The 25719-nt window shown below is 43.0% G+C and overlaps 1 protein-coding gene across 1 annotated transcript in view; it reads left to right on the top strand.

The window, feature by feature from the left end:
• Positions 1-25719, top strand: part of hmcn1 (hemicentin 1) — a 123876-nt gene that overhangs the window by 10495 nt on the left and 87662 nt on the right. Inside the window, exons 2-3 of the mRNA XM_052098916.1 lie at positions 14881-14951; positions 25299-25457. Coding sequence (XP_051954876.1) covers positions 14881-14951; positions 25299-25457 — 230 coding nt within the window. The remainder of the gene's footprint in view (positions 1-14880; positions 14952-25298; positions 25458-25719) is intronic.

The following is a 25719-nucleotide window of genomic DNA, read 5'->3' as shown; positions in this document are numbered from 1 at the left end:
CACGAATCTTCAATGGAGGATTCCTTGTCTCTGTCCGCATGTTGGGAGAGTGGTTTCCTTCCAGTTTGCTGTACACTTTTCTCTGTGCTCACAAATCTTCAATGGAGGATTCCTTGTCTCTGTCCGCAAGTTGGGAGAGTGGTTTCCTTCCAGTTTGCTGTACACAAGAGGCTTTATCTGAGGTTTCCTCGCGGCTCTTCTCCTCGCTGCCACATATCCTGCCGTAGCGCTCTTCAGGGAGGATTCCTCAGAACTCTGCTTAAATTATTATTTGAACTGTAAATAAATCCTTTGAACTGTTCTTCTGTCTTGGGTCTACAACTTTGTTATCATGTGTAATGGAACTTTATCATTTGTAATCTAATAATTAATGATGTAATGTTGAAGTATGTAGTGTTGTCACAGTACCAAAATTTCAGTAGTCGGTACCAATACCAGTGAAATTTCACGGTACTCGATACCATTTTCGGTACCAAAGCAAAAACAGGTTACTAAACAACACTCTTTTATTAACAAAGTTAACAAAACATTAGCAGCATAACTAAGAACAGAAATATGCCATTGAGCAACACTTTAATTTAAATATATTATTTTTGAAGTATAACAAAACTGTACAATGTATGCTTAAAGTATTTTTGAACACTTATATAAGATTCGCTTCAACTTTTGCAACTTTTACTTTAAGTTTTTACCAAGTACAAAATAAAACCTAAATAAACAAGCATACAATAGAATGAATAAAAAACAATTTCCAAACTAATGTGCAAGTGCTCTTGTATTAATAAAGCTGCATATTGCCAATTTTCTTCATGATAATAAATGCACAGTGACATATATTATGATTAAATAAGTCGCAAGCCATCGCATTCTAATCCAGCTGCATTAAGCGTTCACACTCGAGGGCCGCTCATCTGCGTTCACACAGATGAGCGTCCCCGAGGCAGTCTTTCTCAGCCGGGTGCAGTTTCAATCTCTCTCCCTTAGATCGGGACATTCGCGCAACTCATTGAAGAGGTGCTTACCACACAGAGAAATGCCGTTTCTGAGTTTAAAGTTATTAACATGACCTGCTTCTGTATTATTTGAACTTTAATAAAGCTATAACACATTAAATATAACTGCATTTGTAACGCCGGGATGTTTCCTTTAAAGAGCTCCGCTTATTCAACAACAAGACTGCTTCTAAATTTACTTTACCTAATACTTTGGGATCTACATAAAATGAAGCTGTGAAAGTTTAGAGTACATCTGGACTGATCTGTGTAATTCTTCTCCTCAGTCAGGCATGATCTGCAGTCATCAGAACTCACGCGTTATTACAGTTTAATATGATTTAATTTTACGTTAAATGAGATCAAACAACTATTCAACAATTACAATTTTTCTCACAATTTACTTATTTTCGACGTTGTCGATAATGTAGAATAATCTTTTTAGCCCTAATGCAAATTATATGATTTTAAACTAACCTGCTTTGGTTGCTTGAATTAATCCGGGTGTCTTGTCTTTCAGGTGCTTTATTAAGTTTGATGTGTTTTTCTTTTGTCAGAAAATTGCGAAAGCACCGTTTACAAATAGGTTTTTGCTAATCTATGATGTTTCCCTTTTCATCAGCCTCAAATACAAAGAATTTCCAAACCTGGCTTTTTCCACTTTTCTTTTCGACAAGATTCAGTTGAGACTCCGCATTAGCTTTGCTTGTCGCCATCTTTTGCTTGTTGTGAGAGTTCAAAAGTTCCCGACTCTGCATGGGTACTCCGGTACCTTCAGAAATTACTAGTATCGTAAAAAAATTTTGTTTCAGTACCGTCATGTTACCGGAGTACCAGTATTTTTGACAACACTAGAAGTATGTATCAATTATGGCTTATTTAGACTGCATAGGTGAAACATTAATTAAAACTGTTATGTCAGATGTGAAGGGGGAGGAGAAATTATGCGTGCATCAGGTGCTTCAACACAGAAGTCTTCCGCAAAGGATCCTCTGGTGTTTCCTCGCTCAAGCATCCTTGGGAAGCTTCCTCTGTCCTCGATCCTCACCTCCTAGAGGTGCAAGTAGAGGATCGATATGTCCTTCATCACTGACTTTGAATGGTTTCCGGGTCATGGGCTGAAGGACAGAGGAGCAAGGACACGAGGATGCCCATTTTGAAATTATAAGCACCCTTAAATTAGAGATTAACGGAGAAGGGAGGATAATTTATGGTAAAAAAAAGTACTTACTTGTAAATATTGACCTGTTTCTCACCCACACCTATCATATTGCTTCTGAAGACTTTGATTTTACCACTGGAGTCTTATGTATTACTTTTATGCTAACTTATGTGATTTTTGTAGCTTCAATTCAAAGACAATTTGGCACCCATTCACATGCGTTGTATGGACCAAAAATGTAATCTAAAAAGAAATGTATCTAAAAATCTTCCTTTTGAGTTTAGAAGATGAAATAAAGTCATACACATGGCATAAGGGTGCTATTCCTTATATAATTTTAACATGTTGTGCTATAGTTTTGAAACAATGTATATTTTAGTGTTTACGGACTGGCCCCCATTCACTACCATTGAAAGTGCTTTGCTGTAATGTAACTGCAATTTTCGCTGTTTTATAAATAAGGTAAAAGCCGAAGTTCTTTATTTATTGATTGATTTATTTTTTGTGGTAGTCAACATTATGCCACAAATGCTGTCGATTGAGCTTAACTTGTATTAAACCTTGAAAACATTCCTTTAACATCCATCTAGATGTTAAAGTGTGAAAGATACCAAATTTTGTGCCACTTTATGAAAGCCGGAATTTTAAAGTAAAGTGTGCTTTAGGGACACTAATGGCTCTCAGCTGCATTCCAGCTGTATTTAGCTAAATCCAATAAAGAACACATACTAACACAGCTCATGAACCCTACAGATTTCTGGTACAACAACAGGATTTGTCTTCCTAAATTAGACATCATTTTTGATTATTTCAGAAAGTTGTGTCAGATGAATGTCTGAGCTTTCTGCGTGAGTGGAGGGTGCTGACTTTAATCTAATGATGTGTTCAAATCATCCTGCATTCCCTCCCTATTATCCCCCATTATAGCTGCATGATGGCTGATTGTAAGTATGTTTTTGGTCTATAAAGCATTAATTACATGCAGATGCCTGACTTCATCTTTCAGCATGGTCAGTTTGGAATGCAGTTGGCTACATGAGGGACTTTCATAAGAATTATTTGATATTTATTAAAAACTATTTATTTGTGTATCCTCAGGAAGAAGTGATTATTACTCTGTGTGCTTTGTAAGTGTTGTATGCTCTTTAGTTTTTATTATTTCAGTCTTTGTGGTGCTGGTGGCAGCTGCAATCACATACTTAGGAAAACACCTTGCTCTGTTTTGACAGTTTTATGGGGTGCTGTTGTTGCATTACCAGCCATCTGATAGTGTCAGTCAAATGCAGGACCGTCCTTCAGAGGACGCCTACTGTAAATTCTGAGCTTCTCTTATCCAATGACATATAGCAAGGCTAACCAAGCCAATCATGCTGGCTTAAATTGGAAACAGATGGGCTTTAGACCCCTGGGCATATCCTGAGTTGGGTTTTGCCCCTTGCCTTCTGATGTGGTCAGCAACAACAGACTTCTGCTCTTTATCATTAACAAACACTTTGTAAGAAGGTCTTCGGCAAAGATTTCACTATCTTGGATTTTGCATGATCTTTAGACTAGGTATAGGCACGGGTACTCAGGTACTCGGACGTGGCAACAATGATCGTTCATGCGTGATGTGACTTCTCACTTAATTTGAAATTCAGTGACAATCACCTGACAACTAAACACAAACGTGTCAAAGAGGGAGATTATTTTTAATTTTGAGATTGATTACATTGTAATTTTGAGATGTACATAGATTGTCAGAGACATCACATAGCAACCAGACTGATATACGACGCTGCAATGCTATTGTTACAGTAATCAAAAGAGAGTGTATAATAATAAAGAGACGATACACTGGAACAACAAGATGCAATGCTGCAGCCAAATACGTTTGTCAGACATGTTGTTATATATACAGTAATGTACATGCCATTGCCCCTCGAGTACTCGACGTGTACTTAGTTAGAGTACTCGAGTAGACAAAATGACCAAAATGCACATCCCTACATTAGACCATGCATAAAACATGTCTGCATGGTGCAAAGCCCAAGAGAGGCGTGACAATGACAACGTTTTCACACATACCTGAGTTCGCTGGATCAGCACGGGAACAGCTGAATTGTGTGATATTCTATTCTTGCAATGTTGCTCTGCAAAAGTAAACAACTATAAACTCGATTTTACATTGTGAATAACAATTAAATAGCACATTCTTCCTATTGGCATGTGTCATTCTGTATTTTCCCATTACTAAAATAGTTCGTCATCGCATTCACGTGTAAAAATTGATTTCCATTTGTTCTCTGTTACCTCTAGGTGCATTCCACAAAGACTGTGGAGTCTATCCTGAATTCTGGGTGTGCCAGTGTGCTGGCAGCCCTGGCTCGTAAACAACGTAGAATTGTTCTTTTTCATTAGTCAACTTTTTTTTCTTTCTGCTTTTCTTACAAAGGCTTACTGTTTTGGTAGTTTCCTGGCACGATGTTGAACCAATTAAATTATTATCATACATCAGAAAAAATATTTCTGTTCCTAGAAGAGTCTGTGCAAAATATTTGCTGTCAGAGTATGTTTTTAATAACTTGCTGTTATTTCATCCAAATGTTTAACGATTCAGTATAGTGTAATTTCTGTTAGTAATTTGGTGAATTCATTGTTATGTTATTTCTGGAGAAGTTTGCTGACTGTAACTGCAGTTTATAAATAAGGCTATCAAATCCACATAGACCGTATTGGATCTACCCCAGAATGAGTGTAGCTTTTGTTAGAAATTGAAAACTGAAAGGGTCCCTGATGATTTACTATGAAAAGACTCTTATATGAAGTTTGCAAAGAACTAAATCAGTTTAAAGATTTGTAAAAAATAACAACTAAAACAATTAAAATAATTTTAAGTATCTACACTAGTATCAAATTACAATCCACTGCCTGTAATTAATGCAATGTGTTTACCCCTGGAGCATAAACAGCATCTAATTCTCTTAAATTGTTCATTTGCACAGTACATAGTGAGTTTGATTCAGAAAAAAAAATTAAACAAATGTTCAGGACTGTTAATATAATTGCTTCCACATCTATATAAACTATATAAGAGATGTGGTGGAGGGCTACTAACTAAACTTCCACAGTGGCTTCCCAGTCTCCATGCATCGTTTTTTTATTACACTGAAAAGCTGAAGTGATTTGGCCTCTAGAGAAGAGAACTTATTTTATGAAAATGTGCTTTTAATAATAATTACTGGGAGAGCATATTTGAACAAATTTGAGACCATTAGCTTAATAAATCTATTCTTGAGACTTTTTGTCTATAGATTGTCCCAGTGTCAGAAATGAACTTTTACATTAAGGAGCAAGAGAGAGAGAGAGAGAGAGAGAGAGAGAGAGAGAGAGAGAGAGATGTAACTTGGGCTAAAATAGAATATTAAAAACCATATCAGATGTTACAAAAAACAAATTCTTCTGAATGAGATTTTTTTGCCTGCAAATTTGAATGTTGGGGGCATTTTTGTCACATTCGTTGGCATTTTTGCCCCGAGCCCCATTAATTTCTTAAGTTCTGTCCAGTTCTTTGGCCATAGATCTTGGAAAAAGACATGGTAGTGATTTTCAAGGCTTTGATTGGTTTTAAAGGGTCATGACATACTCTTTTTTTTTTTCTTTCTTTTTTTGTGATTAATATTTTTTTATTGATTCATATATTAAACACCCCCACCTCCCAACCCCACCCGACCCCCAACAACACCCCAGTGGTCACACATGATTATAGACACACACAAAAACAAAAAATCACAGAGAAATCACACACATTAACCACTACACCTCTCTCTCCACTGCCCCTCCCTGAGAGCCCTCCAAAAATGCCAGATATTTGCCTAATTTCCCCACGATCATGATGCTGGTTAAGACCCAATTTTTGATATGCTTAGTCTCTATATTAATGACTGCCCCATCGCCTAAAATACAGAGTCTGGGGCAAAATATTATTTGAGTTCCCAAAACATCACACATAAAACTCTGAACCTTCAACTAAAATTCTTGGATCTTAACAAACCACCAAAAGACATGGGTTGTGTCTCCATCATCTGATTGACATCGCCAGCAGGTGGGTTTGTCTTTAAGACAAGCCTATACAATCTAGACGGTGTCCAACAGAATCGATGTAAAATCTTGAATTGCATAAGGCGCACCCTTGCATCTCTAGATACAGACTTGATATTTTTTTCAAATCCTAGCCCACACTCCTTACTCCAATATCAAATTAAAATCTAACTCCCATTATCTTTTGATACAAGTTAAAGCTCCATCCCCAGACTTTGAATTATCAGGGCGTAATACACTGATGCCTCATGACCTTTTCCAAAAGCAGTAAGGTGAGCAGTTTAGGAGGGTGTATTGTACTCTCAAAAAAAAATAATAGAGCAGCTGTAAACACATAAAAACTAAGATCTGGGAATCCCAAACTGTTGAGCCGATTTCTCAAAAGATCTCAACACTCCACTCTCATATAGGTCACTGAGTGTAGCAACCCCCCCCCCCCTCACAATCAAGTTTGACCAGCAGAAAGGGGACTTATTAATACATCATTTTGGTTTCAGACATGTGCTTGAGGTAACATTTAAAGAAATTTAGGAATTAAACACTCTGGACACTTGTGTTTCATACCGAGTGCAAATGCGAGACAATGGGGTGTAATTTAACTTCTCTGATTAGATTGATTGAAAGGCTTTGAAATGGCGAAATAGGGGCAAAAACTGTTCAATACAAAACCAGATAGGGGCTCTCTCAGGTGGAAGGGACCAATGAGCCAAATGTCTTAGACTGAATGCATAATAATCAAACAAAATCTTGGGTAGGCTTAGCCCACCTTTGTCAATCATCCTATGAAGTTTACTGAAATGTAATCTGGGATTTTTACCATTCCAAATGAAAGACATCGCTATGATATAAAATTGCTTGAAATAAGAGCAATGAGATGTCTATAAGACCTGAGATGTTTCCAATTGAGCAATCAACAACAGATGAAATGAGGGACTTAGATATAAATAAAAATCTATTCTAGAATAAATCTTATTGACTGATGAATAAAATGTATAGTCCCTACCAGATGGGTTCAAAAGTCTCCAAATATCTGTAAGACCAAGATTTGTACACATCCTGTGAAGCCCCAATGTTGCTCTAGGGGGCTTGCACACTTTTGCTTCACTATGATCAAGGTCTGAGTCCAACAAAAGATTAAAGTCTCCTCCCGATATTATATCATGAGGGGTACCAGCGGCTTGCAACATCCCTTCAAGATCTATAAAAGCCCTGATCATTAATGTAGGTTCGTAAATATTAGCCAAAATAAGACTAAAACAAACTCCCGCTAGTAGGTTGAATAAACAGAACCAGCACAAAAAGAAACAAAAAAGTCGCTCAGTTCCTTGAACAGTCAAGTAAATGTTCAGTGAGTCAGGTGCACTTGGCTGCATCATGAGTACCACAAAATAACTTACTTAGTCCATTGATTTTATGAAGGACAATGTGGGCATGTGAATGTTTTACAGCCATCCTTAGCATCTATTCACAATTTGGCTTGGAACATTAGTGCAAAAGCGAGTTTCTTGTATTCCTTGAATTGATCACGTTTCTCTCTTGTCGAATTCCCAAAGCCTGGGAACAAGAAAATGCAGTGGTTTTTCCAAGAAAGCCTTCCTTTACCCCTCGCATCGCATAACACAAGAGCTTTTTTGGATGATCTCAGAAATTTGGCCAGAATTGTTTGGGACCCGTCTCCCTCAGCAGATCGCCGTGCTTTATTCCTGTGAGCTCACACGATTTCCAGCTTATGGCCTGTTATGTTGAGCAGACTCAGAAAGAGCTGTCCAGGAATTCCACCATATTCTGACCCTCTGCTCCCTCAGGAATTCCAACAATACAGACGTTATTTTTACGACTACGATTCTCTATATCCTCCAGCTTCTCTCAGACACTCTACAAATCCACCTTGGTCGCTAGCAGATTAGCGGCTAATTCCCTCTCTGATGACTCCATATAATTGATCCGTTTCTCGACGTACCCCACTTTTGCAACCACCTCGGTGAATTTCGTCTCCATGGCAGTGACTGATCGGTATATTACAGCAAGATCCTCCAAGTCAGCAACGACCTTCGTCAGCATTGCCAACAAGTTCAACAATTCTCGCAGAATTTCCTGCACTTCACCAGCCAAATCTGGTCCGCGGTCTTGCCTGGGGCATCAGCTTGAGCATGTAAGTGTCTTTTAATGTCTTCAGAACCCGAAGATTTTGAATTTTTTGGCATTCTGTATTGTCTCCCTAGAACAGTTATGGAACAGGGTGTATCGAATCTCATCGGTTTATAACAATAATAGTGTTAAAACTAGCCAAGTGCACAGAGCTCGCCATTCACGCGTCCGAACCTTGCATGGCACCATGCGACTCCGACATACTCTTTTTTTTTCAATATTTTTTATTATTATTATTTTCCCTGAGGTCCACATCAAAAGTAAAGCTATTTTTGCCACATCTTTCAATAGCAGTTCCTTTGCAAAGCTTGAATCATATTGTGACTGGTTCACAAGCAATCCATGCTGAAAATAATCAAAATAAGTTTTGAGTTCTGAAAATTCTACAATGTTTGTGTTGTACAATGAACTCTTATATGTCAAAAGATCAAGCAAACTTTATTCCTCGTGTGTTGACTTGTGTGGATTGTTTCCCTACTGTGCCATCCTTTCAGTCCACTATAATGTTTGACTGCCCTACCCTTCAATAACGGCCTCTTTTCAAATCCTGCATTACATTGAAACAATATTACAAAACAATCATTTCTGAAATCTTTCTAATGTTGGTATTCTTTGGAAGGATATTCCTGTGTGTCAGGTGTTACACACAGCCAGTAACTGTCACAGTCTGGCCTGACTGTGCCTCTCCTGACTGTCTGTCTGGCAAGTCTGAGTGTTTTCTTGTGTTGGTCTTGTCTCTCACTCTCTTCTTGTGTCTTGCAGGTGCCATGTTGAGAACGGCAGCTCCATTACCCAGACAACGGCTTGTAAACAATCATTGGTGGCACCTGCTCCCTTTCAACCCTTTCCCTTCTTAAGCGCCACTCATGTTTAGTCATTGGTTGAGTCAATTGTTGTTGTGCTTGCTGTAATACAGTATATTTGTCTCCAGTCAGTTGGTTCCTGTATCTGTGATCAGTTCTGGATTGAGTTTTTCAAGTATATCATTCAGTTTCTATTTTTCCCCCTTGCCGTTGTTTTGATTTGTACTTTTAGTTTTGTAAATAGAAAGAAAGCAAGCCTTTATTATTGTCACACATTATACATTTGCATATATATATACAGTGAAATTCTTTTTTTCACATATCCCAGCTAATCTGGGGTCAAATAAAGCCCACATCATTGCATCTCTGCGTTTGGATCCTTCCTTGCTCTCGTGCTCTCTCTGCGTTTGGGTCCTGCCTTGGTCTCGTGGTCTCCATGACAGAATGATTCAATCAAACATGGACCCAGCAGAAGCAAGGAACATTTCTTTTGATCCCTCTCCAATAAGAAAGGAATGGGCCTCTCAAAGTACCGCTCTGCTCAACCGCACAACGGCCAGCTTCCAGAACGGTCGTGGTTTTGGCATCTGCACTGTGGAGCTGGTCAGTGAGCCTCACAGGTGGTGCCACAGTTGAAACAGCTTTTCCTTTCGGGCTTGGACAATCCAGACTTAGAGATTTTTGTTTTATCCTTCTGGGATCTGGTGGACCATGTGTGTCACCTTGCGGAGTATAAAAGTCTACTGCAGAGTTGGAATGCCTTGTTACCCCGGGTACTGTGAGGAGGAATCTCACAGCTGACCCTCAGGAGGCGAAGGACCCCACTGGTGAACGCCAGGAGGCAGAGGAGCCCGCTGGTGACAGCCAGGAGACAGTGGTCATTCCTACTTCAGTGGTCTCAACCACGGCGCCCGCGTTCCAGCCTGTCCAGTTCCTCCTGGTCATGTAAGTCGTTCCCCTGCATTCCAGGCCATGGAGGGCATTCCCCATTCGCTTCCAGTGGAGTATTATGGTTTACTTTTATACTGCCTTTTGAACCTTCTGAGTTGACCTTCACTTGCATTGTGAGGACCAACAGAGCTTAAATATTCTTTTAAAAATATTTGTTTGTGGTTTGCAGAAGCAAGAAAGTCATACACATCTGGGATGGTATTAAGGTGAGTAACTGATGAGAGAATTTTGTTTTTGAGTGAGCTATCCTTTTAAGCTTGGTTTTAATCGCCCAAATGTTCTTTTTCTATGCTTGGGGCGCCATTTTTAGAGTGCTATGTCTTAAGAAGTTTTTATATTTTTGTGCAAGCAAGCATGCAAGTCTAGGTGCAAGTGGGCTGGTGAAATTGCACAACAAAGAGCTAATAGGCTGGGTCAAATGTAATTTAATTCTGAGGTTTTCTCCGGTAATTGCACCATCTGCGTCCTATTATACATTACATTCCCTGTAAATCAATGGCAATATACAGTGGGTACAGAAAGTATTCAGACCCCCTTAAATTTTTCACTCTTTTTTTATATTGCAGCCATTTGCTAAAATCATTTAAGTTCATTTTTTTCCTCATTATTTTACACACAGCACCCCGTATTGACAGAAAAACACAGAATTGTTGACATTTTTGCACATTTATTAAAAAAGAAAAAGTGAAATATCACATGGTCCTAAGTATTCAGACCCTTTGTTCAGTATTTAGTAGAAGCACCCTTTTGATCTAATACAGCCATGAGTCTTTTTGGGAAAGATGCAACAAGTTTTTCACATCTGGATTTGGGTATCCTATGCCATTCCTCCTTGCAGATCCTCTCCAGTTCTGTCAGGTTGGATGGTAAACGTTGGTGGACAGCCATTTTCAGGTCTCTCCAGAGATGCTCAATTGGGTTTAAGTCAGGGCTCTGGCTGGGCCATTCAAGAACAGTCATGGAGTTGTTGTGAAGCCACTCCTTCGTTATTTTAGCGGTGTGCTTAGGGTCATTGTCTTGTTGGAAGGTGAACCTTCGGCCCAGTCTGAGGTCCAGAGCACTCTGGAGAAGGTTGTCGTCCAGGATATCCCTGTACTTGGCCGCATTCATCTTTCCCTCGATTGCAACCAGTCGTCTTGTCCCTGCAGCTGAAAAACACCCCCACAGCATGATGCTGCCACCACCATGCTTCACTGTTGAGACTGTATTGGACAGGTGATGAGCAGTGCCTGGTTTTCTCCACACATACCGCTTAGAATTAAGGCCAAAAAGTTCTATCTTGGTCTCATCAGACCAGAGAATCTTATTTATCACCATCTTGGAGTCCTTCAGGTGTTTTTTTAGCAAACTCCATGCAAGCTTTCATGTGTCTTGCACTGAGGAGAGGCTTCAGTCGGGCCACTCTGCCATAAAGCCCCGACTGGTGGATGGCTGCAGTGATGGTTGACTTAGTACAACTTTCTCCCATCTCCCGACTGCATCTCTGGAGCTCAGCCACAGTGATCTTTGGGTTCTTCTCTACCTCTCTCACCAAGGCTATTCTCCCCCGATAGCTCAGTTTGGCCGGACGGCCAGCTCTAGGAACGGTTCTGGTCATCCCAAACGTCTTCCATTTAAGGATTATGGAGGCCACTGTGCTCTTATGAACCTTAAGGGCAGCAGAATTTTTTTTGTAACCTTGGCCAGATCTGTGCCTTGCCACAATTCTGTCTCTGAGGTCTTCAGGCAGTTCCTTTGACCTCATGATTCTCATTTGCTCTGACATGCACTGTGAGCTGTAAGGTCTTATATAGACAGGTGTGTGGCTTTCCTAATCAAGTCCAATCAGTATAATCAAACACAGCTGGACTCAATTGAAGGTGTAGAACCATCTCAAGGATGATCAGAAGAAATGGACATCACCTGAGTTAAATATATGAGTGTCACAGCAAAGGGTCTGAATACTTAGGACCATGTGATATTTCAGTTTTTCTTTTTTAATAAATGTGCAAAAATGTCAACAATTCTGTGTTTTTCTGTCAATATGGGATGCTGTGTGTACAATAATGAGGAAAAAAAATGAACTTAAATGATTTTAGCAAATGGATGCAATATAACAAAGAGTGAAAAATTTAAGGGGGTCTGAATACTTTCCGTACCCACTGTAAATGAAGACTGCATGTTCATAAGAATTTGGTAGTGTAAATGGGCTCTAAGTAATGCGATAGAAGAATAGAAATATGGACTATTTGTGTCTTCCATTGTTTAGTGCAATAACTACATCCTTGCTGTGAACTCTCTCCCATTTTGTCTGCCATCATTCCAGTGCTATGGTGTTCAGTGATGAAATACTACATAGGATGTTCCTGTCACACCTGTGGTCTTGATGGTCTTACAGGATGCTTAAAATATGCTGTGCTGCTCTCCCATTGTTCATTGTTTTGTGATGTATATTTGTTACATGTTTCCATGTTTATTATGTTATGTTTCATTTCTGTACAGCGTCCTTAAGCTTTTAAAAGGCGATATACAAAATAAATGTATTATTATTATTATTACAGATCTACTGATACTGACAGCTCTTTAATATCATGGTGGATCCCCCAAAATGTAGATGCAAGGACTGAGTTTAGACATTGCGCTGAGAATAGACATGCTTCAAAGACTTTGCACATACAATTTCTCAGGAAAATAGCAAATTGCAGTTTGCCCCAATTCTTTACTATACAATACACCCACAGTTTGTATGCATATTCCCACAGATTGTACAACCACTCTGACAGAGCCACTTGCTCTTTGTGCTGGCACGAAAATGTGTTTAGAATAAGCATTTTCACAGGAAAATTTGATTAGATGTAGTGCATGTGCTGCACCTAGCGTGGTCACAAAAACAGAGCCATTAAAGGGTTTCTCATATACTGGCAAAATATGAGAACTTTGAAAAGAGTTATGCACGCATTTGATTATATAGTGTTTTAAAAGAAGTTACATTAGACCGTAACGTTTGTCTTTCTTTAAATAAACTAAAAGAAACCATAAATCAATTCTAAAAAAATTGGGCTGATTATTGTAATGTACTGTATGCAAAAAGGAGAAAACAACATATAGTGTCACAGACTTCACAGACTTGGCACTATAGTTAGCTGGACTCTTTGTATGCTTCCATGAGGGGGAAAAAATAAACATGTTTAACAGTTTTATAGCTCATCAAACCTTGAACAAAGAAAGCTGGAAAACTAAGACAACATGGCTTCAAAAACAGAGCATGATGTCATTGGCCTTGCACACTGACACAGGCAACTGCAACAAAATGACCTCACACCAGATTTCCTCCGCTGACAGAAGAGCATACCTGAGTTATAAGGTCTTTCCTATCATGAAGGAGACCAGCTGACGTGAAAGGAGATGAGAGCGTAATAAGAACAGGCTGGCCTTTCACAGCAGAGCCACTGCAAATTAGACCCAGAAGGGCTACCTACCACAGCCTTCATGGTTAATTAATTTGATATTAGCTCATCACAATCAATCAAATAAAAATCTTGATGTGGTTTTGTGTGGTTGTTAGGTTGAAAGGCTGCAATTTAAAAAAAAAAAATATATATATATATATATATATATATATATATATATATATATATATATATATATATAGTCTTTTTCAGGGCGGTTTAGTTGGCTCCACACAAACAAACTCCATCTCTAAACATGGTCTTAACTCAGTTCTCTTACAACATGATGCATTGTGAAACCTAAGGACTTCAGGTTCATTTTATTTTCCACATTTGTGGTATTTTAATATAATTTCCTATTTTATTTTTTTTAATTTTGAAGTTGATGTGATATGCATATGTAGTGGGATGACAGTATAAGGAGGTGTGTATTTAAAAACACGTGGAAAATAAAAAAAAAGATTCTGTGAGCATTAAGGCTTCAGGGCTTTAACCTGAGCTCTTATCACCTCTGCTTGAAAGTGAATAAATAGCGACATACATATACTGCTGTTATATTATAACATTCTAATAGAAGATATAATAACAATGATTCAGTAATATATAATGATAATTAAATAAGTTGAGTGGGTTACTGAAATAACTGGATATTTCCTGCATGTTACAACTACTGCAAGTTGTATCATAGATTTTAAAATGCTTGAGTTGTCAGATTTGTTAAAAAGTGTAAACTAACCCAGAGAGAGAAAACATTCTGTCTTTGAATGTGTTGTATTGAGGAGATGCCACTGTATAGAAGGAAGACTTCTTATCTGTTGAGTTTCACTAAGACTTGTCCCTCTTATTGTCCCTGTTCCACACACACGTCAATGAAATCCACAAGTTATCCCAATCTTGCTTTCTGAATGATACTCCAACAAAAGAAGTATTTGATGGCCCTCTGCGCCTAGAGCTTGTACCAAAGCCACAGTCACCTAGGTAGAGACCATGAATCTGTACAGTACTTATTCTATGCATGTATTTTCAGATCTCTTTAGTTGTTTTGACTCCAGTATTGGTGTTTGATGTATATTTCCTACCACTCCTCCACTTTTATGACTCCGAAACCCTCCTCGCACTGAACAGGAAGCTCCTTGTCAATCCAGTTCAACTGTGACCCTTGATCCTAGACATCCGCCACTGGCTGCCAGCAAAAATATTTGGCATCTTTGCGGACAAAAGAGAAACAGTTTTAATCTATCAATCTAAGAGGCCATTTGACTGTGATCCAACAGCTTACATTTTTGCCTCTAACAGCAGTCGTTTTGTTTCTGCAGAGATTGGACCCATTACAATAACAACAGATCCAAAGAAGTTCCAGGATGAGCTAAGGGAGCTTTATGTCCAGGTGAGTTGACACAAACAAGGGATAATTCACACACAAAAAAATAAAAAATCTGTCATCACTTACCTTCATGTTGTTTCAAACCCATATGAGTTTCTTTATTCTGTGGAACACAAAAGGCAATGTTAGGCAGATTGACAGTGTCACTATTCATTTTCGTTGTATTGAAAAAATATGCAATGAAATTGAATGGTGACTGTGACTAACATGCTGCTAAAATCTTTGTCTGTGTTCTCTGGAAGAAAGAAAGTCATAAAGGTTTGGAGCAACATGAGGGAGATAAAACAAAGACAGAATTCTCATTTTGAGGTGAACTATCATTAAACATCTTTGATCACAGGTGCAGCATGTGTCCATTTGGATTCATTTTCACTCTATAAATGTGTTCACATCAAACCATTGCAGAGTACATCTTAAGATTGTAAATGTCTTGGTTATACTGAGAATATTTATCAAAAGTTATATGTTTCCTGTGAAGCTGTGTATATTCCACCCATGGGATGGCATCTTTGGCTCGTATACCTATCTGGCAAGCAGAATTATTTAAATTAGCATGAGGTTTGAGAGATGTGTAATAATTTTAATAGAGGTGATCTGGATTGTACAGTATTCATTGCAAGTTTGGCAATTGAGAGACAGTTGGTATTGTGTGGAGTTGTTTTGCCTTGGGAGCAGTTTCACATGGGCACTCTATTATAGAAGCACTGTCCTCTCAAAACAATGCCAATGTATCTGCCTTGTGCTTCACATCACTCTTAGCATTTGTCCCAGCTGTTTCGGCCAAAGAAGAGGAAATGCAGGCACCCTGATTAAGTGCAGTTCTATACTGCTATAAAGAAAGTGTTTATTTCTTTCTTTCTTTTCTTTTTTGAGGCAGAAGTTCAAGCAGAGCAGGATTTGGTCTAGTTAATTCACTGCAAGTTTGTGTAAGTGTGTGTGTGTGTGTGCATTTTTCATTTCCAAAACATTGGCTTCTAATGGATAAATCATGCAAATTGCAGTTGCTGTTAATGTCTTTTCCAGCATTCAGAGAAGAAACTGTCATTTTAAATGAACTACTAGGGTACATTCTGAGAACCTTTCCTACAATCCGGTTGCTGTTCAGTGTTTGGGTTGCTTTGGGTGTGTTATGTGTGTGTATTTGTTTGTGCAAAGAACATAAAAGGAAAGATCACTTGCTTCCAGATGTTTCATTCAGACACGTGCCTTCTAGAACAAATAATGAAGAAGACAAGAGTCATCTTTGATTTCCAATTGAGAAGAGACAGACATGCATACTGGGGCATAGGAATGATTGAAAACTGGGGGGGACACATTCTAACACCCAGTCTACACCAGACACAAGCGATGCATCACATCAAAAGCAATAAAACCCATTAAAATCAACGGTGCTGTCTACACTGTCCATTGCGCTGTCCCATTCCATTTTCATACTGCATGCTCTGGCTGCCAACAACACAAATAAGCGGTTTAGAACGTTCCTGTCGACTCATCTAGTGTAGATAGCCTCAAGCCGTTACTTTGCGTCAACAGACCTGGTTGTTCTCATCAGCCTCTCTTCACAATAAGACAGTTTTAAAGAATTTAGATTTGTTTTAATGATTGAAAATGTTTTATATATATATATATATATATATATATATATATATATATAAAATAATCATTGAATTTAATGACTGCTGTCAAACATTTCAAACATTGGTCCAGTCAACCAGAACCAAAGAATCAAAGCACAAAATAAAACTGTCAGATATGATCTTACCTGAACAGTTTCACTAATCTGTTTTCTTTTTTTCTAAAATAGATATGCCACAAATATCACAACTACCATTACTCTAAATTCAATACAATAGCCAAACAAAAAACATGGAAAAGTAAAAGAACAATATATTGTTTAGAAGTATACCTTGACATTAGATTGTTGTTGTCACACACAAGACACATGACTTAAAAGAATTCCTGAATGTCTGTCCCCGTCAGTTTTTGGCTGGTCGTTGTAAACGCAGCAAAAAAAGAAATGTCCTCACTGCTTTTATTTTCAGCAAACTTAACATGTGTAAATATTTGTATGAACATAAAAATATTCAACAACTAAGACATAAACTGAACAAGTTTCACAGACATGTGACTAACAGAAATTGAATAATGTGTCCCTGAACAAAGGAGGGGTCAAAAGTAACAGTCAAAAGTAACAGTCAGTATCTGGTGTGGCCAACAGCTGCATTAAGTACTTCAGTGCATCTCCTCCTCATGGACTGCACCAGATTTGCCAGTTTTTGCCGTGAGATGTAACCCCACTCTTCCACCAAGGCACTTGCAAGTTCCTGGACATTTCTGGGGGGAATGGCCCTAGCCCTAGCCCTCACCCTCCGATCCATCAGGTCCCAGACGTGCTCAATTGGATTGAGATCTGGGCTCTTCACTGAACACTGGAAGAACACTGACCTTCCTGTCTTGCAGGAAACCACGCACAGAACGAGCAGTATGGCTGGTGGCATTGTCATGCTGGAGGGTCATGTCAGGATGAGCCTGCAGGAAGGGTACCACATGAGGGAGGAGGATGTCTTCCCTGTAACGCACAGCGTTGAGATTGCCTGCAATGACAACAAGCTCAGTCCGATGATGCTGTGACACACCGCCCCAGACCATGACGGATCCTCCACCTCCAAATCGATCCCGCTCCAGATTACAGACCTCGGTGTAACGCTCATTCCTTTGATGATAAACGCGAGTCCGACCATCACCCCTGGTGAGACAAACCATGACTTGCCAGTGAAGAGCACTTTTTGCCAGTCTTGTCTGGTCCAGCGAAGGTGGGTTTGTGCCCATAGGCGACATTGTTGCCGGTGATGTCTGATAAGGACCTTCCTTACAACAGGCCTACAAGCCCTCAGTCCAGCCTCTCTCAACCTATTGCGGACAGACTGAGCACTGATGGAAGGATTGCACATTCCTGGTATAACTCGGGCAGTTGTTGTTGCCATCCTGTATCTGTCCCGCAGGTGTGATATTCGGATGTACCGATCCTGTGCAGGTGTTGTTACACGTGTTCTGCCACTGCGAGGACGATCAGCTGTCCTTCCTGTCTCCCTGTAGCGCTGTCTTAAGCGTCTCGCAGTAAGGACATTGCAATTTATTGCCCTGGCCACATCTGCAGTCCAAATGCTTCTATGAAGCATGCCTAAGGCACATTCACGCAAATGAGCAGGAACCCTGGGCATCTTTCTTTTGCCGTTTTTCAGAGTCAGTAGAAAGGTCAATTTGGTGTCCTCTAAGTTTTTATAACTGTGTTATAAACTTTTTATAACCTTAATTGCCTACTGTCTGTAAGCTGTTAGTGTCTTAACAACCATTCCACAGGTGCATGTTCATTAATTGTTTATGGTTCATTGTACAAGAATGGAAAACATTGTTTAAACACTTTACAATAAAGATCTGTGAAGTTATTTGGATTTTTACAAAATTATCTTTAAAATACAGTGTCCTGAAAACGTTTGGTTACGTATGTAACCTCCGTTCCCTGAGGAAGGGAACGACACGTTGTGTCGGAGAAGCGACACAAGGGGTCTCTCTTGAGCGCCGATATTCACCTCTGACCTATTGAAAAGGGCCAATGAGAGTTGGCAGTCAGTATTTGCATACCCCGCCCCCGCATACGGGTATTTAAGCGGGGCAAATAAGGAAGTTTAGTCAGGATTTTTCTGAGGAGCCGGAAATGGTCCGGCCACAACAGTGGCTCGGTTCAGCGACATGGTGGAGGAAAGACACAACGTGTCGTTCCCTCCCTCGGGGAACGGAGGTTACATACGTAATCAAACGTTCCCTTTCTGTCGCTCTCTCCACGTTGTGTCGGAGAAGCGACACTAGGGGACCCATTCCAATCTTGCCATGCGCTGAACCGTGTACGTGAACCGCCGATACAGAGGCGGGCAGGGATTCCATCCAGTGCCATGCATCATCCATACCTGGCTGCACGTACCCTTCCCCAATGCCCCATAAGAACATCGGAATCCTTTTGGTTACCCTGGGAGGGGAACAAGGCGATGTTTGTCAACATGGGAACGGGCCAGCCTGGCTGGGCCTCTTTTCTCTCTATGTTTCTCGCATAGAGCAATCACGGCCGGGGTCCTTACACGCATATAGGGAAGGGGGTCTTATCCCAGACCCTGCGGAGACCACACCTGCCCTTTTTCTTGGGGAGGAAAAGTGGTAGACACGTCACACGCCCGTCTTAGAGCTCGTGTGGAAAGTATGGCGCGGTGGTAGATCCAGCCTCGAAAGGGGGGAGTTGCTACAGCACGGCGACCGAGGCAGCTGTAACTGCCAAAGGGAGACACGGGGATCCGCTCATAAGGGGACAGAACTGTGAAGTTACACACAGGGGGAGTCCGAGCAGGAGGCCTTACCTGTGGAGCACCTATACCAGTACAGGGTAGCCATTAGGATACCCGCAGTGGCTTGGGTCGAGTTCCTCCGCGGACCCCGCGGGCCCGACTCGGATTGGGGCGCCCTGGGAAGAAGGCGCACTACTTTACCTTGACGTCAGGAAAAGGGCGCTGGGCGCAAGCGATCCACCCGGCCAGGTCGGTCTACGTGTTACCGAGTTCTACGGGCTCGGACCTGACAAAACACGAGACGCAACCGACTCAACGCGGAGGTTGTAAAACCTTGCGAAGGTGTTGGGTGTTGCCCAACCCGCGGCTCTGCAGATGTCTGCTAGGGAGGTGCCCCTGGCCAGTGCCCACGAGGACGCTACACCCCTTGTTGAGTGAGCTCGGACCCGCAAGGGTAGGGGCACGGCTTGGGTGTGATAAGCCATTGTGATGGCGTCGACAACCCAGTGGGCGAGCCTCTGTTTGGAGACGGCATTCCCTTTCTGCCGTCCCCCAAAGCAGACAAAGAGCTGCTCAGAGCGTCTGGTGCTCTGTGTGCGGTCCAGGTAAATGCGCAGGGCACACACTGGACATAGCAACGAAAGGGTTAGGTCTTCCTCCTCCCGGGGCAGCGCTTGCAGGTTCACTACCTGATCTCGGAACGGTGTGGTAGGAACCTTGGGCACATAGCCCGGTCGCGGTCTTAGGATCACAGACGTATCTGCCGGACCGAACTCCAGGCAAGTGTCGCTGACAGAGAACGCTTGCAGGTCCCCGACCCTCTTGATAGAGGAGAGCGCGATCAGCAGGGCCGTCTTAAGGGAGAGGGCCCTGTGTCCAACTGATTCAAGCGGCTCGAAGGGAGGTCTCTGGAGTCCTGCCAAGACTACCGAGAGATCCCAGGAGGGCACTAGGCCTGGCCGGGAGGGATTCAACCTCCGGGCGCCTCTCAGGAACCTGAGGATCAGGTCGTGCTTACCCAGAGATTTGCCGTCTACAGGATCGTGGTGGGCGGCAATAGCAGCAACATACACCTTGAGGGTGGACGGGGACAGCCTCCTGTCCAGCCTCTCCTGTAGGAACAGAAGCACTGACCTAATCGCGCATCTGTGCGGGTCTTCAGCTCGGGAAGAGCACCAATCTGCGAACAAACGCCACTTTAGGGCGTAAAGGTGCCTGGTAGAGGGGGCTCTGGCTTGGTTGATTGTATTCACAACGGTCGCCGGTAAGCCGGCTAGCTCTTCCGTGTCCCGTCCAGGGACCAGACGTGGAGGTTCCAGAGGTCTGGGCGCGGGTGCCAGAGCGTGCCCCGTCCCTGAGAGAGGAGGTCCTTTCTCAGAGGAATTCGCCAGGTAGGAGCTGTCGCGAGGAGCCTGAGTTCCGAGAACCAAGTCCGAGTGGGCCAGAAGGGGGAACCTGACCTTGCACAGCACCGGTGCAAGAAGGCTCACTGGGGGAAATGCGTACTTGCGCAGCCCCGAGGGCCAGCTGTGTGCCAGCGCGTCTGTCCCGAGGGAGCCTCTGTTAGGGCGTACCAGAGCGGGCAGTGGGAGGTTTCCTGGGCGGCAAACAGGTCTACCTGGGCCTTGCCAAACCGTTCCCAAATCAGCTGGACCGACTGGGGGTGAAGCCTCCACTCCCCGCTGGGCAGGCGTTGTCGTGATAGCGCGTTGCTACGACGTTGAGCTTGCCGGGGATGTGAGTGGCACGCAACGACCTGAGTCGCTGCTGGCTCCATAGGAGGAGACTGCGGGCGAGTTGTGACATTTGGTGGGAGCGTACGCCGCCTTGGCGAGGACATGTTTGTCCCGAACTAATGGGAGGAACTTCCTGAGAGCAAGAAGGACGGTCAGCAACTCCAGGCAGTTGATGTGCCAACGCAGCGGGGCCCCTTTCCAACGGCCCGCTGCTGCGTGCCCGCTGCACACGGCACCCCACCCGGACCGGGAGGCGTCGGTTGTGACCAGAACGCGTCGGGACACCTGCTGCAGGGCACTCCTGCAAGTAAAAAGCAGAGGTCTGTCCAGGGTCGGAGTGTTTTGAGGCAGGCGGGGGTGATTCTTACCCGATGCGTGCCGTGGTGCCATGCTTGTCTCAGGACTCGAGTCTGGAGCCAGTGCTGGAGTGGTCTCATATGCATCAACCCCAGCGGCGCGACCGTCGCGGAGGACGCCATATGCCCCAGGAGCCTCTGGAAAAGTTTTAGAGGGACCACTGTGCCTGGCTTGAATGAAGCGATGCAGTCCAGCACCGACTGAGCACGCTCGATCATGAGACGTGCTGTCATTGAGACTGAGTCTAACTCCAGCCCGAGAAAAGAGATGCTCTGAACCGGAGTGAGCTTGCTCTTTTCCCAGTTGACCTGAAGCCCCAAGTGGCTGAGGTGCCGGAGCACCTGGTCTCTGTGTGTGCATAGTAACACTCGAGAGTGTGCTAGGATGAGCCAGTCGTCGAGGTAGTTGAGTATGCGGATGCCGGCTACTCGTAGCGGGGCAAGGGCCGCCTCTGCGACCTTCGTGAAGACGCAAGGGGACAGAGACAGGCCGAAGGGGAGGACTTTGTACTGAAACGCCTGGCCGTCGAACACGAACCGTAAGAAGGGTCGGTGTCGTGGCAGAATTGAGATGTGGAAATACACGTCCTTCAGGTCTACCGCTGCGAACCAATCTAGATGCTGAACGCCAGCCAGAATATTTCTCTGCATGAGCATTTTGAACAGGAGTTTTAACAAGGCCCGATTGAAAACTCGCAGGTCCAGGATTGGTCGTAAGCCGCCGCCTTTCTTGGGTACAATGAAGTAAGGGCTGTAGAAACCCTTCCTCATTTCGGTTGGAGGGACGGGCTCTACCGCGCCCTTGGCTAAGAGGGTCGCGATTTCCGTGCGCAGGGAACTGGCATGCTCGCCGTGTACTGCGGAAAAGCGGACGCCCCTGAAGGGGCGGGAGCCGGGCAAATTGAATTGCGTAACCGAGTCGAATGGTCCGGTGCAGCCAGCGTGATGCGTTGGGAAGCGAAAGCCACGCTTCCCAGCTCTGCGCTAGGGGCACCAAAGGGATGAGTATTTTGGACGTACCCGGCGGGGCCTCGCAGCGGAACGGAACAGGTAATGCAGCGTCGGGCGGCTTCGTTGCGGCCTGAGGCTGAGGTGCTGAGAATAGACTCAAAGCACTTACCTTGCTCCGCGCACCCGGCAGGGGGCGGGTTCGTGACTGAGGAGGAGGTCTGATGCTGGCGTCCTCTGGACTCGTCTGAACCGGCCAGCCGGGTGGCAGTCGAGGGCAAGCGGAAGGCGGGATCGCTGCGTCCGGTGTACCGGGACTGTCGTGATCTGAAAGCAGATTGCCGTGAGAACGGCATTTGCGGGCCAGGTGACCCAGAGGGGCGACCACGCCAGGAGGTAGGGCTACCGGGGCATAGATTGTACTAGGGCTGGGACGACGCGTCGACGTAATCGATGACGTCGACGCAAAAAATACGTTGACGCAAAATATGCGCGTCGATTCGTCAGACCAAAACAAAGATGGCGGCGCCGGAGAGTAGAAGCAAAACGAGTGGCTCCTCAGACTACCAGAAGTGCAAGGCGGCACGCACTCGTTCATCTAAAGTGTGGGAATTCTTTAATTTAAAAGGAAAAAATTATGTGATATGTCGTCTTTGCAAAATGGAGATGGCTTTCCATTCTAGCACCACGGCAATGCACCAGCACTAGGGCTGGGATGACGTCGACGCAAAATATACGCGTCGAATTGTCAGACCCAAAACAAAGATGGCGGCGCCGGCGCCAACACGAGTGGCTCCTCAGACTATCAGAAGTGCAAGGCGGCATGCACTCGTTCCTCTAAAGTATGGGAATTATTTAATTTAAAAGGAAAAAATTCCGTGATATGTCATCTTTGCAAAATGGAGATGGCCTTCCATTCTAGCGCCACCCGGGAGCAGCCTCAGATGACAGAGCACCGTAAGTTTTTTTTCAACTCCCCACTTTGCACTGGAGTAAGCTATAATACGTTGTCGACACCTAAAGTTTTCGCTTATAGCTATTAATAATGCGCTTATAGCTATGAATGTCGTGAAAAATACATAGAGGACACTGACAACGTGCTGACAGACAGGACCAAGCAGGTAACATTTAATAAAGTCTCAACTTTCAAATTTGGTCATTCAAAGAAAATTAAACCATAAATAGGCCTACTATTTTGTGGCTCTTTAATGTGTCGTGACAGATTGCCTCAGTTAAAGCTGCTCGTGAACCGATCATCTTTTCCTTGGTTAATTTATAGCATCAAATAGGCTAAACATGAATGTAGCCTACATTAGAAGGACTGTTGTTTTAACCGCGGAAAGACGTCAGTACAGTAGCCTACAATCCATTATTCAAATCCACCGACGTTAATCTTCTCTCTCCTGACTACTTTGTCGGACAAAAATGGCGTATTATGATTGATTGATCAGATCGCCAGTCAATCAAACTCCCGGCAAATTTTTTTTTTTTTTTTTTTTTTACATTTTATACACCCCTACCCCTGATGAAACAGGTAGTACCGGTGTTGTCACAAGTCGATTAATCGAATCGAAATCGAATCGGACTGGAAAAAATGAATCGTTAGATTAATCGATGCATCGAAAAAATAATCGCTAGATTAATCGTTTAAAAAATAATCGTTTATCCCAGCCCTAGATGGTACGCAACTGCCCTATCGACCTGGGGAATCGTGCCGTATCCGTGGCGCTCTCCTCCGTCGAGGGTGGAGAGAGTGGAGCGGGTGGCACCTAGACGAGCGGAGAGCGGGGCTCTCCACGTAGACGTCAGCTCATCATCCACCTCCGGGAAAAACGGGACCGGAATGGCGCGCTGCCCCCAGGAACCAATCATCCAACCGTGAAGGCTGTGGGGAGGATGGAGGGTTCCAATCCAACCCCACGCTCACGGCGGCCCGGGAAAGCATGTCGGACATCTGAGCGTCGGCCTCAGCCTGGGCCTGCTGGCCCGAAGGTGGCAGTCCAGGGGAGTCCTCGGCGTCAGACACCGCACTCTCCGATGCAGCGGCGAGCTCATCCGCTTCGGACTCGGGAGGATAGTGTAGATTGCTATGTGTGTCTGTCATTGCTGGCAGGTTGTTGGGCTCATTAATATTAATCCTGTTGTCTGCGTTCACTCGAACTGATTAGCTGAATTAAAACACGGACTGTGAGTACTAGCCAATTGTATTGCCACTTTTGAGTTAGTTCCGCCCTCTGCCTAAGCAACCAAATGGCAGAGAGTTCGCCGGGGTCTTAAAGACTTCGGTTTAGGCGAACGGCTGCACTTTTTTTCACTTGCACTACAATTAAGCAAATTATACTTATTAAATTGTAATTATTATTTCTCAAAAAGTGGGGGGAATGAATTTAGTAATTTCTAAAGGTTAATGGTTCCTACACCCCTGCATGCATATATCACCAAACATGGATGTACACAAACAGTTGATTTTCATCCATGCCAGTTTTAATAAAGACATTTATGTAACTGGACTCTTGGAAGTCATCTAATCCAGGCTCTCAAGTTGGGACCAATATTGCGCTGGACAGGCAATTTCATTCCAAGGTCAACATCAGTTGCAGGCATGACTGACTCCCATGACAAGCATGCAAAACATTTATGCTTTCATGATTAGGCCAAATCTGCTTGCTATCTGCCCAGTTGTTTGCCCATGTCCAACTTGTTGCAATTAAGATAAATATTTGGCTTTAAGGATTTTGAATGTTCCACTGACAGAACACACTGACTATGTCTTCCATTAATGGAAAAGCCTCAGTCCAAGTTTGATGCTAAAGTGCTAAAAGTTTGGCCTTTTTCTCTTTTTGAAAGATTTGCATATACAAAGAAAATCCAATGCTTTTTTCTCCAAGAAAATACGTAAAATAGTATCCAGTTCTTTGCGTCTTTTACCACATGATGAATACTGATATTATGAGAAATAATGATGGTAATCTTCAGGGAGGCGGAGACTGCCCAGAGATGAGCATTGGAGCCATCAAGATCGCCCTTGAAATCTCCTTACCAGGGTCCTACGTTTACGTGTTTACTGATGCCCGATCAAAGGACTACAAATTGACCCATGACGTTCTGCAGCTGATTCAGCAGAAACAATCACAGGTAATCCAACCATTTCCAGTTAACTCACTCATGTCCTCAACTAAGTATTTTGTTTGTTCTTTTGCTCTGTTACACTCATCTGTTTTGTAGCTCGTTCTTTTCTGGTCAAGAAAGGAACTTTGTATTGTGGCACTTTCTTTTCATGATGTTTAACTTGTGTTGTAGCATTCCACATTTGTGAGTCATTTTGGATAAACGCATCTAAATGCAAATTAATTAATGTAAATGTTATGCTTATGCACCTGGAGGTGTTATTCCATTA

Source organism: Xyrauchen texanus, chromosome 30, assembly GCF_025860055.1.
Source record: "Xyrauchen texanus isolate HMW12.3.18 chromosome 30, RBS_HiC_50CHRs, whole genome shotgun sequence".
Classification (NCBI taxonomy): Eukaryota; Metazoa; Chordata; class Actinopteri; order Cypriniformes; family Catostomidae; genus Xyrauchen; species Xyrauchen texanus.
This window is presented reverse-complemented; position numbering and strand designations above follow the sequence as displayed.